The sequence below is a fragment of the Engraulis encrasicolus genome, chromosome 21 (genome assembly GCF_034702125.1).
Source record: "Engraulis encrasicolus isolate BLACKSEA-1 chromosome 21, IST_EnEncr_1.0, whole genome shotgun sequence".
NCBI classification, from domain to species: domain Eukaryota; kingdom Metazoa; phylum Chordata; class Actinopteri; order Clupeiformes; family Engraulidae; genus Engraulis; species Engraulis encrasicolus.
The window spans coordinates 400,001-415,000 of NC_085877.1; the positions used below are offsets into that span (position 1 = coordinate 400,001).

The following is a 15,000-nucleotide window of genomic DNA, read 5'->3' on the forward strand; positions in this document are numbered from 1 at the left end:
ATGTGTGATACGTGTAGGCCTGTGTGTGTGTGTGTGTGTGTGTGTGTGTCTGTGTGTCTGTGTCAGTATGTGTGGTATGTGTATAGGTATGTGTGTGTGCGTGTGTATCTGTGTGTGTGCGTGTGTGTGCATGTGTGTGTGTTACGGTACAGTATGTGTGTGTGTGTCAGCGTGCAGCGTCTGTGTGGGCGGTGTCCCCCATCACCTTTCCATGGTGCTGGTTGGAGTGGCATACTGTATGAATAATTCACCAGGGCCCTTCCCTTCATGCCCAAGTGCATAGCGCTGTATGCTAATGTCCGTTCGCAACCCCCAGCATCAGCAGCAGCAGCAGCAGCTTCAGCATCATCCCCAGACTCCAGCCTCAGACTCCGACTCCAACGCAAACTGCTGATGAAGTTGTACAGCTGTTGAGGGAGAGGTCGGAGCTTCAGGAGGGGAACACTTGTGGTCAGGTCCCCGCGGTGAATCACTGTTGGAGAGCAGCAGCAGCACTAAAGTTTTTCTTATTTTTTCTAATCTGATATATTTATTCAGACAGCAGATGTAGTATCTATTCTTATCTGATATCTACTGGAGAGCTACTTGTAGCTGCTTAAATGCCAAAGTGATATACTGTATACTGTATTTCCAGACAGCATATGTAGAATGACTTCTTGCAATATACTACTAGAGGTATCTGATCACTACTTGTGCTGTTCAAGAGAGTCCTCTTATTTAACCAGTGTGGTATTTTCAGACAGCATATGTATGAGTTCATGTATACAGTATGAACTAGGATTATCTTTCCTGATATCCACTTCAGAGCTACTCGGCGCATTGTTGAAATGATATTGGAGAGTCCCATTAATGTTTTCACTGGCATCCAGTACAGCATACCAGAGGATATATAGTATGAGTTTCTGTAATATGATAGGAGTAGCTTATCTGATATCTACGTACCTTAGAGCTACGTACTTGCTGTGCTGAGGAGAAACACATCAAACTTTTTCAATCAGATACAGTCCCAGGAAAAAGTTTGTACACCCTTTGAAATTTCTTACATTTCTGTCAAAATTGATCATAAAACATGGTCTGATCTTCCCGGAAATCACTAGAAGGAACAATCAGAGTCTGCTTTAATTAATTCCACCCAAACATTTACATGTTATCATATTTTCATTGGTCATAAGGCCATAACATTCACAGGAGAGCAGGGCATAAGTAAGTACACCCTTGCATTAAGTAGGTTTTAACCCTCAGTTAGTTGCAATATCATCAACCAGACTTGTCCTGTAGTTGCAGATCAGATTAACAAAACAATCTGTTTGTATCTTGTCTCCCTCTTCTTTAGAGAACTGCCTCTCGTCAGCAAGGTTTGTGGGATGTTTGGAGTGCATAGCTTTCTTGACTTCATGCCATATAATCTCAATTGTTTTTTGTCAGGGCTTTGACTGGGCTATTTCAGAATTTGTATTTCATTATTATGAAGCCATTCTAAAGTCGATTTGCTTCTAAAGTATGGGTTGTTGTCACATTTCAGGACCCATACTCTTGTGTGCTTCCACTGTGTGACAGACTTCCTCACGTTTTTTCTGTAAAATATCACAATAAACTTGAGTTCATTATTCCACTGATAATAGCAAACTGTCAAGGGCCTGAGGCAGCAAGGTAGCCGCATATAATGATGCTCCCGCCACCATAATCAGAAGAGGAGATGTAACCAAGAATAGCTAAAAATGGGATTCATTCTGCCAATCTAAAATTAATGGGGTTTCTGTCCAAAAAAATATTGCTGCACCTTTGAGGTTTGCGAAAAAGCATTTATATGTTTCATAGAATTACTGCAAAATACTCTGTAGTCCAAAGTTGAAAGCAAAGATGAATTGCTAAGGGGAACACAACACACAATGTCATGTTTGGAGGAAAATTGTAGGACCACACACACCTTCACCAAATCACAATCTCCACAGTGGTGGTGGGAGCATCATTATATGGGACTACCTTGCTGCCTCAGGCCCTTTTCAGTTTGCTATTATCAGTGGAACAATGAACTCAGAAGTTTATCGAGATATTTTACAGAAAAAAAGTGAGATAGTCTGTCACACAGTTGAAGCACACAAGAGGATGGGTGCTGAAATGTGACAACAACCCATACTTTAGAAGCAAATCGACTTTAGAATGGCTTCATAATAATGAAATACACATTCTAGAATAGCCCAGTCAAAGCCCTGACAAAAAACAATTGAGATTATATGGCATGAAGTCAAGAAAGCTATGCACTCCAGACATCCCACAAACCTTGCTGACGAGAGGCAGTTTTCTAAAGAAGAGGGAGACCAGATACATCCAGACTGTTTTGTTAATCTGATCTGCAACTACAGGAAACATCTGGTTGAGGTTATTGCGACTAACTTAGGGTTAAAACCTATTGAATGCAAGGGTGTACTTACTTTTGCCTTGCTGTCCTGTGAATGTTTACATCTGATGGCCAATGAAAATATGAAAACTTGTAAATGTTTGGGTTGAATTAGTTAAAGCAGACACTGTTTGTTCCTTCTTGTGATTTCCGGGATGATCAGACCATGTTTTATGACCACTTTTGACTGAAATGTAAGACATATCGAAGTGTGTACAAACTTTTTCCTGGGACTGTACATGTAGTTGGACCATGGGAGTTGTTGTCAAGTACTACAACAGATGCTTTATCAGTATATAACATCGCCGTTTTTCACGGATGAGAGAGTAATAAAGTGCCAATTGTGTTTGGAAACAAACTCTCTCTCTGAATGAAAGAGTAAGGCTGACCCGCGTATCCTCTCACTAACACTATGTTGCCTATGTAGTGGAACGATTTAGTTTTTAGTTTACAGTATTCTTTCAACCATTAGAAATGTCGACATGTTAACTGTGTTCGAATATGATAACTTTATCATCATGAAAAATATCATTAGAGCAGAAATACCATCAGAGCAATAGTCAACATTATGTTTCACTGTAATACCCTCCATTGGCTTTTATTAGCAAACCCAGGCAATCCAACTTCCCTTGACAGAGCCCCAAGGAGTCTCCAATGTCAGTACATCCCCGATATCGCCTCCATCACGCCGTGATAACCACAACTGTTAAATTACAGTTAAAAATGTTAGGACAGTCATTTAAGTGGAAAGGGCAACCGATTTATAAAGGTCTGCAAAACATTTTTTTCTCCTATCAACTTTCTAAGATAAACGACTGTGGGCAGTGTAATGCACTTTCCCTGGAGACAAATTGATCTACAGCTCCCCCTCTATGCTCCTCTGACATGTTGTAATATGCACAGTCGATCTCCACTGGCCAGGTCCTTAGAGAGAGAGAGAGAGAGAGAGAGAGAGAGAGAGAGAGAGAGAGAGAGAGAGAGAGAGAGAGAGAGAAATAGAGAGAGAAATAGAGAGAGAAATAGAGAGAGAAATAGAGAGAGTGAAATAGAAATAGAGAGAAAGAGATATTGAAGAAAGTAAGGAGAGAGATAGAATGGACGAATGATAGAGAGATAAACTGAAATAGAGGGGAGAAAGAGGAAAGGAAAGAAAATCATAGAGAAAGAGAGAGCGAGAGAGAGAGAGAGAGAGAGAGAGAGAGAGAGAGAGAGAAAGAGATGGAAGAAAGGAAGGAGAGAGAGAGAATAGAAAGTCAGAGAGAGGGAAAGAAAGAAAGTCAGACAGAGAGGGAGAGAGAGAAAGAGAGAGCCCTAGTGATCTTGTGGGCAGTGGGCCTTCACTTGGGCTGTACATCACTGTCTGAGAGACATGACAGGTGCGGCAGGCTTCTAGAATGTTCTGTGCGATTCCTCAGCTCTGCTCTGCTCTGCACTGCGTGAGTTTGATGAAGAGAAGCACTGTGGGATGGCTCAGCTCCAGGCGCAAGCAGGGCACCACCGCACACTAAATCACCATTTACCATACACCAGGCTGCCGTATAGGGAGCCAGCACCGGGGACGGGGGAGGAGGAGGAGAGCTTGTGTGTGTGTGTGTGTGTGTGTGTGTGTGTGTGTGTGTGTGTGTGTACATTTGTGTGTGTGTGTGTGTTTGTGTGTGTGTGTGTGTGTGTGTGTGTGTGTGTGTGTGTGTGTGTGTGTGTGTGTGTGTGTGTGTGTGTGTGTGTGTGTGTGTGTGTGTGTGTGTGTGTGTGTGTGTACATTTGTGTGTGTGTCTGTTTGTGTGTGTACATGTGTGTGTGGGTGTGCCTGCATGTGTGTGGGACTGTGCGCGTGTCTGCGTGCGTGTGTGACAGAGAATGAGACAGAGAGAGAGAGAGAGAGAGAGAGAGAGAGAGAGAGAGAGAGAGAGAGAGAGAGAGAGAGAGAGAGAGAGAGAGAGAGAGAGAGAGAGAGAGAGAGTTTGATTCTTTGTCTGTGCTACATGCTTGATAGCTGCAGAGGAGTGCCAAGTGTCAGAAGTAGCTCAGACTGCATTTCTTTGGGTCACCTTTAATTGCATGTGCTCAGTGGTTCTGTACTTATTAAATATGCAAATTACACTTATTCCCCTTTACATGCCATATTGATATGTAAGGCAACAGTGTCAAGATGGTGGCATTGTCAAGTTTTAAAGGGTGGTGGCAGTGGAGCCGCAAGTCCAGCGTTCCGCTCAAGTGCACCGTCAGCTAGCCAGTCGGGGGAACCTTCAGCAACCTCGGTCGCTACCTTGTTTCCATAGTAACGCTGTGAAACCGTCCAAATCACAAAACATGTCCTTCCTCCTCCATCCATCCATCCAGCCACCCCCCCCCCTCGCCCAACACCCCCCCCCCCATGCCTTCTTCTTCCTTTATCCTTCCCCCATTTCTAAGCACTCCCTTATGAAATGGCACTGCAGCATGTGACTTTCATATTTCATATACATTTTCATATCATATGCTCTAAACAATATATTACTACAGTATAGATTATCATGTAATGGTTTTTTTGGTAAGGATAAGCTGTCCAACTCACAAAATGTGTCCTTTCTCCACTGATCACCCCGCTAACCCCACTTTTTGCCTGTGTCCACTCTCCAACCCTAAGCACTGCTAACACCACTACGGCCACCACCACCACCACCACTTCAAACCCCCCACCAAAGTCATTTCTGACCTCCATCCAGGCTTGACTGATTAAGGGTGAACTGCCTCAGAGGCTTTCGCAGGTCCACTTGCTTTCACACCTCCGCAGATTCTCAGCTTTTTTTCCCCCAGCGCGATGTGCCCGCAAGCCGTGTCGTGTCTGCGGGAAGACGGCTATCGCAGTTTCTTAGCGTGACACCTTTTCTGATCCGCCTTGACCCGTGTCCTTCCTGGCGTACCTTGAAGGCGCAAGACACAGAAGATTTATCCGAAAGGAACATTTGTATTCACAAGGCTAAATCCCTGTTGTGTATTTTTCATACAACCCTGCACTTTTTTGTAGCCTTGCCAGAAATCTATCCTCTACTGTACCTTCAACTGGCTTCATCGCAAAGGTCTACACCTCAATTCCAATGCACATTTGTCTTGACAGACAATTCGACCATACAGTACCTTTTCATTCTAGTAAAGGTAAAAGGTTATGTTTGAGTGTTTAACAGCCTCTTTGTGGCTACCAGTTTCAAAATGACTCACCACCAACACCACGGGGGTCTTTCTCTCAGTGTACACATAACAAACAATACAGAACAACACCGAACAAGCAAGAAGAGCCTGAAGAAAGTCATATTTTGTTCCATGAGAAAATGAAATTGATTACAATCAAAAGATATGCTATATTTTGTTCCATGAGATGACAGAATGGATTATATTTAAAAGCTAGATGTCCCAAATTGCCATCTCTGCAGACACAATCAGAGAGAGAGAGAGAGAGAGAGAGAGAGAGAGAGAGACGGAGAGAGAGAGAAAGAGAGAGAGAGGGAGAGAGAGAGAGAGAGAGAGAGAGAGACGGAGAGAGAGAGAGGGGGAGAGAAAGACCTCTACATTGCACTGCTGCTGGGATGGGGCTCAGGGCGAGCCATAAAACACTTTTATGTGTTGCACCTGCGTTGCCTCTCGTTCGTTCTGCCATCAAAGGCATCCTGGAACCATAAAGAGCAAAATCACAGAGAATAAATAAAAACACACGCGAGGGCTTGACAACAAATCCTGTCAGTCTGGTGAAATGTTAGTGCAACAAACACAACAGCTGTGACTTATGTCGCACAGTAAAGTGTCATCTCTTCAAAGGCTACCGGTATGTTTACTTTGCCTGGTGGCACACGCCAGATACATTGAAATGTTCTGAAATAGTTCAAAGAATTGATGGTGCTCATTAATATTGCCTGTGCATTTGTTTATTTCAGTTGTACCCGAGAATCATAAATAAAAATAAAACATTTCTTAATCTGTCCCAAGAGACATAAAACAGAATTTTTTTGGGACATACTCCATACTCTCAAATCAACAATGCAGGAAGGACAAGGGAAAGACATAGAGAAGCAGATGGGAAGGCATCCCGGAGGAAGAGGGCACGTCATTTTGTTTTACTTTGACGGCATAAAACCTTCGCCTCATAAATGTGAAACGCTTTTTATGAAAGATTTTAAAAGTAATGGCAAGCCAAGTGAGAGTGGCTAATGTCCTCTTCGTAAATCAAGACACTGCTATCCCTTCATCCCCTTTTCTGCTTGATCCTCTGATTTTTTAAAGGCCTATACTTATGAATTTCATATCGTGCATATTGTCTCTCTCTCATCTCTGCAACTTAACAGTGTTGCCAAGGTACAAGCAGTGAGTGACATTAATGCTTTAGTTTCATCGCAGGAACCCGTAAATCACACAAGCGTGTAACTCACTAAGATAAAAGTAATACACGGTGAAGAAAAATGCTGTGTTAATTTAACACTTAGACTGTCAAGTATTTGGTGTGTATTTGGTCCCGGACTCCCGCAGTACTCTCTAAGTGTTGAATTGACACATCATTTTTACTGTGTACTTCCTACTTATTGATTAGTTTGTTAGCGTTAATGTTTCACACAGCCATAAAGGTGTTGACCCGCTGCTCACTACATGGTGACAACATTGTTTCGTTCATTTACATCTACATAAGTGCACGTTATGCTATGCGGCAAATGTTTGGCTCTTAGAGCTTGCAAAGTTTTAATTGGTACAGACTGCTGCATTTGGGCGGCTGTCTCCTGAAGAACTTCCGAAAGGGCAAGCTGTCAGCTGGGTTGTGTTTGCTCGAGCGAGGCTGAAGGTTGGAGGGCGAGGGCCCAAACTATGGCTAGTTTCTTTTTCTTTCCATTCTTTTCCTTTCCTTTTTTCCCTTCTTCTTTGGGCAGTCTGACACACTTGCGTTGACAGGGATCACTCCACTCCCTCTGCACTGTCCCCGCACTTAAACAAGGTCCCCCAGGAAGTGGCACTGGTCTCAGCGGACCAATCATCACACAGCTCCTCTGACACAGCCAGCCACATCGTTCCTCAGCCATTAATTTGTTTTGACAGCATGGGTCTCTCTCCATCTATCTCTTTCACCCTCCCTTTATCTTTCTCTCTCTTTCTCTTGCAGTCCCAACATCTCTCTCTGTGTGTCTCTCTGTCCCTGTCTCTCTGGCTGTCTGTCTCTCTCTCTCAGTCCTGACATCTATCTTTCTCTTCTCTCTTCCTCACTTTTTCTGTCCCAATCTCTCATCTGTCTTCATCTCTTCTTTCTCACGCTCTCCATCTCTCTCTTTCTTTCTGCTTTACGCTCTCATTGCCGTTCTCATTTCTTTCTGCCTCTGCATCTCCCTCTCTCTGTCTCTCTCTCCGGTCCATCCTGCTCTTTTAATGGCCCCTTCTTTCCCAATCTCAGTTCTATTTCTCCCTCTTCAAGCCTTATGCTGAATATCACCAGCTGGGAAACAACCAAGGTATTCAGACCAAAGTAAACTGCACCGCTTCCATACCTTGGCCAAGATTGTTTTTTACAAATGCCTGCTTCTCATTTCTGCAATCTATTTAAACCCCATGAACTTGGGGAAAATGAGCTGCACAGTATTCGGTTGATCCAACAGGTTCAAAGACATGAGTACCTGCTGTTTTTTGGACATGCTAACAAAGCCAATAATTGGCTGCTACATGTAAGCCCCGTTGTCACACGTCAGACGATACTGGCTACGCCCTTTACATCTCAATACCCCAGTCATACCTCGGGGAATGTAGACATTTCATTATTGTGCTGTTGCACTGCTCGGGTACGTATTACATGAACTCCCCTTCCTTCTGTTTGTGTGTGTCTATTTGTCTGCATGTCTGTCATTTTGTGTTATGTTGTGTCGAGTATGTAAACACATTGTACTTTTGACACTGAATTTGTGTCTGTGCATTTCAATCTGACTTAATTATAGCATTTCACAGTCCAATAATATGTGGTATGGTATGCGTTTTGTCATTTATCGAGTCGTTGATCTAGTTTCCTCTCTTTCTTTTCACCATCTGTCGTTGTGTCCCTTTCTCCTCTAAACACCTCCCCCTCAGGGACCGATCCTGTTCCCATACTGAGGAGATCAATCTTGTCCTCCTCCTCTTCTCTCCTCCTGCTCCTCCTCCTCCTCCTCCTTCTCGCCCCATCACCCTCTCCTTTCCTTCACAGTAACCGCCCTTATTGCGTGCGTCCATCTTCACTATCTCATTTTCTGACTTCCTGAGTCCTGTGACGCCACGTGTGCCCGATGCTTCCAATTTGTCTTTCTGAGGAGCGCCGACACCACTTGACTTATGGGGACATTAAGGCTGGCTCAGCTGCCCAGCCCTCGGTTTCCGCTCCCTATTCTACCAGTGCACCATTGAGGCTTAAGTCCCTCTCCTTTTTTCCTCTCCCTCTCTCCCCCCTTTTCTTCATTTTTTCCCATTAACTTTGTTGTCTTCCTCTTTCTTTCTTTACCTCCCTCTGACCTCTCTTTGTCTTCTTTGTTTTCCATGACTGTCCTTTTTAGCTATCTATTGCTCTAACCGCCCCCCTTTCACTCTGCTTCTCTTTCTAACCTTCTATTTATTTCATCCCTATCTCTATTCCACTTTACTGTCGCTAATGTAGATGAATGAAATCGGACCATTTTTTCCCCTCGTTGGCCTTGTTCTGTTTTCACGCCAATCCCACTTCGGTTACATTCTGCTGTGCTATTTCAACCTGAGTAGTAATTTTTTGATAGCTGAGTAGTGATATTTTGAAGCTTCAAAATATTAGCAGACATGTTGGACACTTCAAGAAGAGCATATGTGCAGTTCTTCAAATTAACCGCACCAGTGCCTACTACCATCCATTCCTTTCATTCAGTCGAGTAGAGTTTGTGTTCGCCTCTTCTCTGCCCCACCCCCCATCTATTTCTTTACCTCTTCCTTCTTTCTCTCACTCTCTCTCTGTCAGTTTGTCTGTCTTTGTCAGTCTGTCAAAGCCAAACGATTGTCTGCTAATGACCTTCTCTGCTAATGAATGAGAGAGAGAGAGAGAGAACAGCTTTTTTCCCTGAAGTGTTTGGGATTCCTCCGGGCTGTTGGTGGTGTAATTGGAACGCTTCGCTGAGAGAGGAAGACAAAGGAGAGAGAGAGAGAGAGAGAGAGAGAGAGAGAGAGAGAGAGAGAGAGAGAGAGAGAGAGAGAGAGAGAGAGCGCGCAGACACAACTACAAGACAATATAAGCCTCGAGGCAGGGAAGTCTATAGCGAGAAGCATTAGCAACGTTTTTGTTTACCATAAGCTAGCAGCTGAGGCTTTTGTCATGGCTCTTACTATAAAGTCTATTAGCCATATGTGATCCCCACCAGCCTAATCAGGATCAACAATGATCATTCTTGACTTTGCGATGATGAGAATGTGTGCCACGTATGTTTATAATAGCCCCTTATTATTAACTTTAAAAGTTTTATGTCCTCCAGAGTGACTAGATGTGGGTACTTTTACCCCAAACCCCCCACACACACACACACACACACACACACACACACACACACACACACACACACACACACACACACACACACACACACACACACACACACACACACACACACACACACACACACACACACACACACACACACACACACACACACAAGCACACTGCACTTTCTGCACTAAACCCAAACATACACACACTGACACACACTGACACACACACACACACACACACACAGACACACACACGAACACACACACAGACGCACACCGCACCTTCTACCTGCACTAAACACATACACACACATACACACACACACACACACACACACACACACACACACACACACACACACACACACACACACACACACACACACACACACACACACACACACACACACACACACACACACACACACACACACTGCTGCTGGTGTTCTTGACAGACCTTTTTAATATTTATTTTTCTTCAAAATGCTACTATTACCATGTCAGAACGCTATAAAGGACTTTTTTAGGAAAAGCACAAAAGCACAACAATACCTCTTAATGTATGTCCTCTACAAGTCTTCTGTTGTCCAGTCTTGCACTTTAAATGTCTGTATGAGCACTGTCTATGTCCATACTGTCTTAAGTCCATGTATAAGTACTGTCTATGTCTATACTGTCTATGTCCTTACCTAGATTAGTCTATGTCTGTATGGGAAAGCAAGAAATGTAATTTCAAATTCTTTGTATGACCAGTGAATGTAAAGAAATTGACAATAAAAACCTACTTGATACTACTTGATTATTCATACCACCATTAAATGCTATGCTACAATGGACAACAGCATTATAGGTTTTCAGATGTTTTATCATGGATGGTTCATCAAAGATAGGGACTGTTGTCAGAAAAAAAGGATGTGTTTTTCATGTTCACCACCAACATGGACAAAGACAGCCTGTCAACATGCATGACTAGCGCTAACTAGCAGCTCAAACAGCTCTAAAAGTCTGCAAGTGACATGCCGCTAGTACCAGTGCCACCCAGCCCAGCACCCATATCTCCCCAGCCCAGAGCAGAAGGTGTTCAGTCAGTCACGGTGACCAGTTGTCTCCTTGGGCAAGCTGCCCAGCCTGGCCCACCCAACCTGTTCCACCCTCTCCCTGGCCAGTAATTAAGACACAAGACTCCACAACATCTGAGAGCCTCTCTCTACAGACACAGATGGCTAACTTGGGAAATGAGGAGAAGAGGGAAAAAATCAGACAGGAAATAAATCTCTTTTTTTATTATTCAGAAATAATATTTGTAAATGTATGTATAGCACCAGGAAAGCTGCCTGAGAATCTGCAGCTACTTCAGGATGCTGGAAAAGGGGGAAGAAAAGGCTAATTACGAGGCTGATGCTTTTGCCTAGCCCTCGGGCTCCCTTGTTGACCCTCCTGTCTAAGTCTGTCAAAACTTGTCCCTGTTTCTTTCTAAAGGTCGCCCGCTCGCCACAGACCCCTCGCGCAATGAGGGCGCGGGGGAAAGGAATTGATTGCAGTTCCACTCTGCCGCTAGCCGTAACCTTGGGCATTCAGCACAATTAGCTTTCGGAATAAATAAGGAAAAAAGGATGGACAGGGCCGTTTGTGTTGGACTGAATCCAGAATTAGTCTCCCTTTGTCCCTCTGAATCTTTTTTTTTTTTTACTGCCTTCTCTTTTCCTACCATTTTCTGATATTTTTTGCTCAAAGAAAAGGGGGATGTGGGTGTGGGTGGGTGGTTGGTGGTGGTGGTACTTAAATGGTAGCGGTGGGGGGGTGTCTTGATAACTTTCTTCACCCTTTTTATTTTTCCTCCTGAATTTGGGCTTTTCTTTATCTCGCTCCCCCCACTCCTTCTTCCAGTCTTTTCTGTGGTTCCTTTTCAAGACTACCCTCCAATATTAAGACTGTCTGTCTGTCAGCCTGTTCACGTCTCCGCTTTGTGTGTGTGCTTTGGCAAAGGACCTGCTCACTTCAAGCATGTCATAAGCTATTGAGAATGAAGTGAGATCTGTTTGTCTTGGCCGCGTATATAAAGGACACTTTGTGTGTCTCTTCCCTTGGAATCATAGACTGAAACAGCAGACTGGGGAATGACACACGCATGCACACACACACACACACGCACACGCACACGCACACGCACACGCACACGCACACGCACACGCCCCCACACACACACCATATCATTTTGTGATTGCCTGTGTCCCCTATCCAATATTTTTGAGTGACAAGTCAAATATTAAAAGCAGTTGGATGTTGGCTTTTATTCTATAAATCAACCCCCCTGTCTGATTTCTCGCTTTCTCCAGGTCCAGTGATTATGGCACCACTTACACCAAGCTGAATCTGAACGCTGGAACAACCCTAATTGTGACCAACTTCTACATCTGTCCCAGCAACAAGAAAAAGGTAGGATAAGTCTTTATTGTGTTGGATGTATTTGGCCAAATCGAAGTTAATTTTTTGAGCTGAAAGGGATTTTTTTTTTGTGTGTGTATGAGCGATTTTGTTCTTTACGAAAATCAATTTAGGAGTTTGGGTTTGATCCAGTTGGCTAGAAAAGAGAAAAGACTTCATTTCAAGGTGTGTGTGCGTGCGTGCGTGTGTGTGCACGCATGTGCTTGTGGATACTTGTGTGTCTAGGCCTACTTCAGAGAGTTTTTGATTGTGTGTAAAAGCAAATTGTATGCACGAGTGTGTCTTGTTATTGAATTTATCACACACACACACACACACACACACACACACACACACACACACACACACACACACACACACACACACACACACACACACACACACACACACACACACACACACACACAAGGCTGGACTGGCCATCTGGCATAGCGGCCATTTACTGGTGAGTCAGTTCTGCGGCGCTAATTATGGGGTGGGGGGGGCCTTTAATCCAAAAGTGCCCAGGCCCTATATCCCCCCCAGTACAGCCCTGCACACACACACACACACACACACACACACACACGCACACCAACAGAACGGGCATATACACACTTACCTTGAGGTCAGTTTTGATGATGTTGGCAGACAGGCAAGGGGATCAAAAGGCATCGATCCAAAACAGCAGCGTCTGTTTCATGCAGGCTACAAGCTACAAGCAGCCAGAACGGACCATGCATGACCAATGATGCAAGTTCACAACAGAGAGAGAGAGAGAGAGAGAGAGAGAGAGAGAGAGAGAGAGAGAGAGAAGCAACACAACACATATGGGGACACACGCCGTGTTACAACCACCTGGCTCTTGACGTAGAAACACGAAAAAATCGGAAGCCACCCCAAAGTCTGTTTAACTAAAGAAGTTAGTTAAATAAATAAAGGAAGCGATCAAACGTCCGAAAGTCTGGGGGCATGTCGGAAATGCTGTCCAAATTGGCATGTGATGGCAAAAAGTACAAAGAACAAAAACATAGTAGGACACTGTTGGCTGAGTCAAGACAGTCACATAGCAGTAAACATGCCAATACTGAAGTGTACTGTAGTTATAAAAGTGGAAATGCTTTCATATACTGTACTTTGAGGTGGCGAAGCATTTAGTCACAAAACAAAGAAGTGCTATCAAGTTATTTTCAGTTTTGGCAAAGCTGTGAAAATATCTGCATATGTGCCTAAAATGAACTTGTTGGACAAAGCTATATTGTGGGTATTCCAAGCACTACACCTACACAGGCTACAGGCGTTTGGGAGTAAGAGGTCAAGTCAAACAAACGGAGAGAGTTGAATTGAATTGAATTGAATTGAATGGCAGAGCAGGCCCAGTTAGTCCAAGCAAGACCATCACACGCATACACAAGAAGGCAGACACACATACACAACATTCAGAGAAAGAACCTAAACTAGTGATTTGGTACGCACGTACACACTCAGACTGAGTTTCCCCCCATACTTTTTTGTTATGCAATTTAAAAGTGGAAAATAAGACTAGCAGAATTAATTGTAGAGCCATGCGTCACTTTCAATTAATCATATTGTTGTGGTAGGCCAATATTGTTTATTTGTTCTTCAAATTTCATGAAAAGTTAGATCTTCTATTACGCAATCAAAGCCTCATTAGGCACTGTATTACAAAAAAGCCTATTATCAGAGGTCCCAACTTTCTATCATTTTTCTCCCTTTCTCTATCTTACTCATCTCTCAGTCTGTCTCTCTTTCACTTTGTCTTTCTCTTCAATTAAGCTCGCATTTCAAAATTATTTTCTTCTTCTCCCTAAAAAAAGTCAGTTTTTCTATTACACAAACAATCACACAGAGGCCACAATAATCAGATCCCTCATTAGTCATGGAACAGCAAGCCACAGTGTCAGAGGTCCTGTCTTTCTATCGCTCTTTCTCTCTGTATCTTTGTCTTGTCTGTATCCCCCCATATCTCTCTCTCTCTCTCTCTCTCTCTCTCTCTCTCTCTCTCTCTCTCTCTCTCTCTCTCTCTGGAGGGGTTTTATCAGTCTGTCAGGCTGTGGGCCACACAGCGTGAGCTGATTAGATTAGGGCAATCACACGCCGGCGCGGCGACGGAGACAGGCCGAGTTGAAGAAAACAAATTCACAGATGGAAAATGACCTCGGCCCAGGAGTCGAGTCTGATGAAAACCCAACTTCAGTCAGTTTAGTCACTCGGTGTCAAACATATTTACCGCGTTGTCGTTTTTAATCACACTGTTTGTCAGGCCCAGGCTGTCGAGAACACTTACACTTTGTGCGCATAGACTCTCAGCCGTTTTGATAGGCATGTGTTTACATCATTACTGTGGGGGGAACGTTGTTTAAACTTTAAACATTTCTGATTTTGCGAATAACTTCAGTGTTGCTGTGTGTCAAACACACAATTTGGTGTTATTGAATACTTTAGTCTGAATACTTTTGATAGGCATGTGTAACTCTGTTACTGGCTAAGCACTAGGCTTTAAACCTTCTGACTCTATCCTCTAAGGTCTGATTGGATGCTTGAGACATGAGTGGAGGGAAAAAAGGCTTTGGATAGTCCCTTGACAGTTCCAGGCACTAAAGTGGCACTACACACATTAAATGACATGGCACTTACTTACACTTGCAGGTACAGGGCATTGGTTATGGTCCCTGGAG

At 43.7% G+C, this 15,000-nt stretch overlaps 1 protein-coding gene across 1 annotated transcript in view; it reads left to right on the forward strand.

Moving 5' to 3' along the window:
• The window catches only part of sorcs2 (sortilin-related VPS10 domain containing receptor 2), a 417,025-nt gene that overhangs the window by 185,835 nt on the left and 216,190 nt on the right, over positions 1-15,000 (forward strand). Inside the window, exon 3 of the mRNA XM_063187064.1 lies at positions 12,214-12,313. Within this exon, the coding sequence (XP_063043134.1) occupies positions 12,214-12,313 (100 nt within the window). The remainder of the gene's footprint in view (positions 1-12,213; positions 12,314-15,000) is intronic.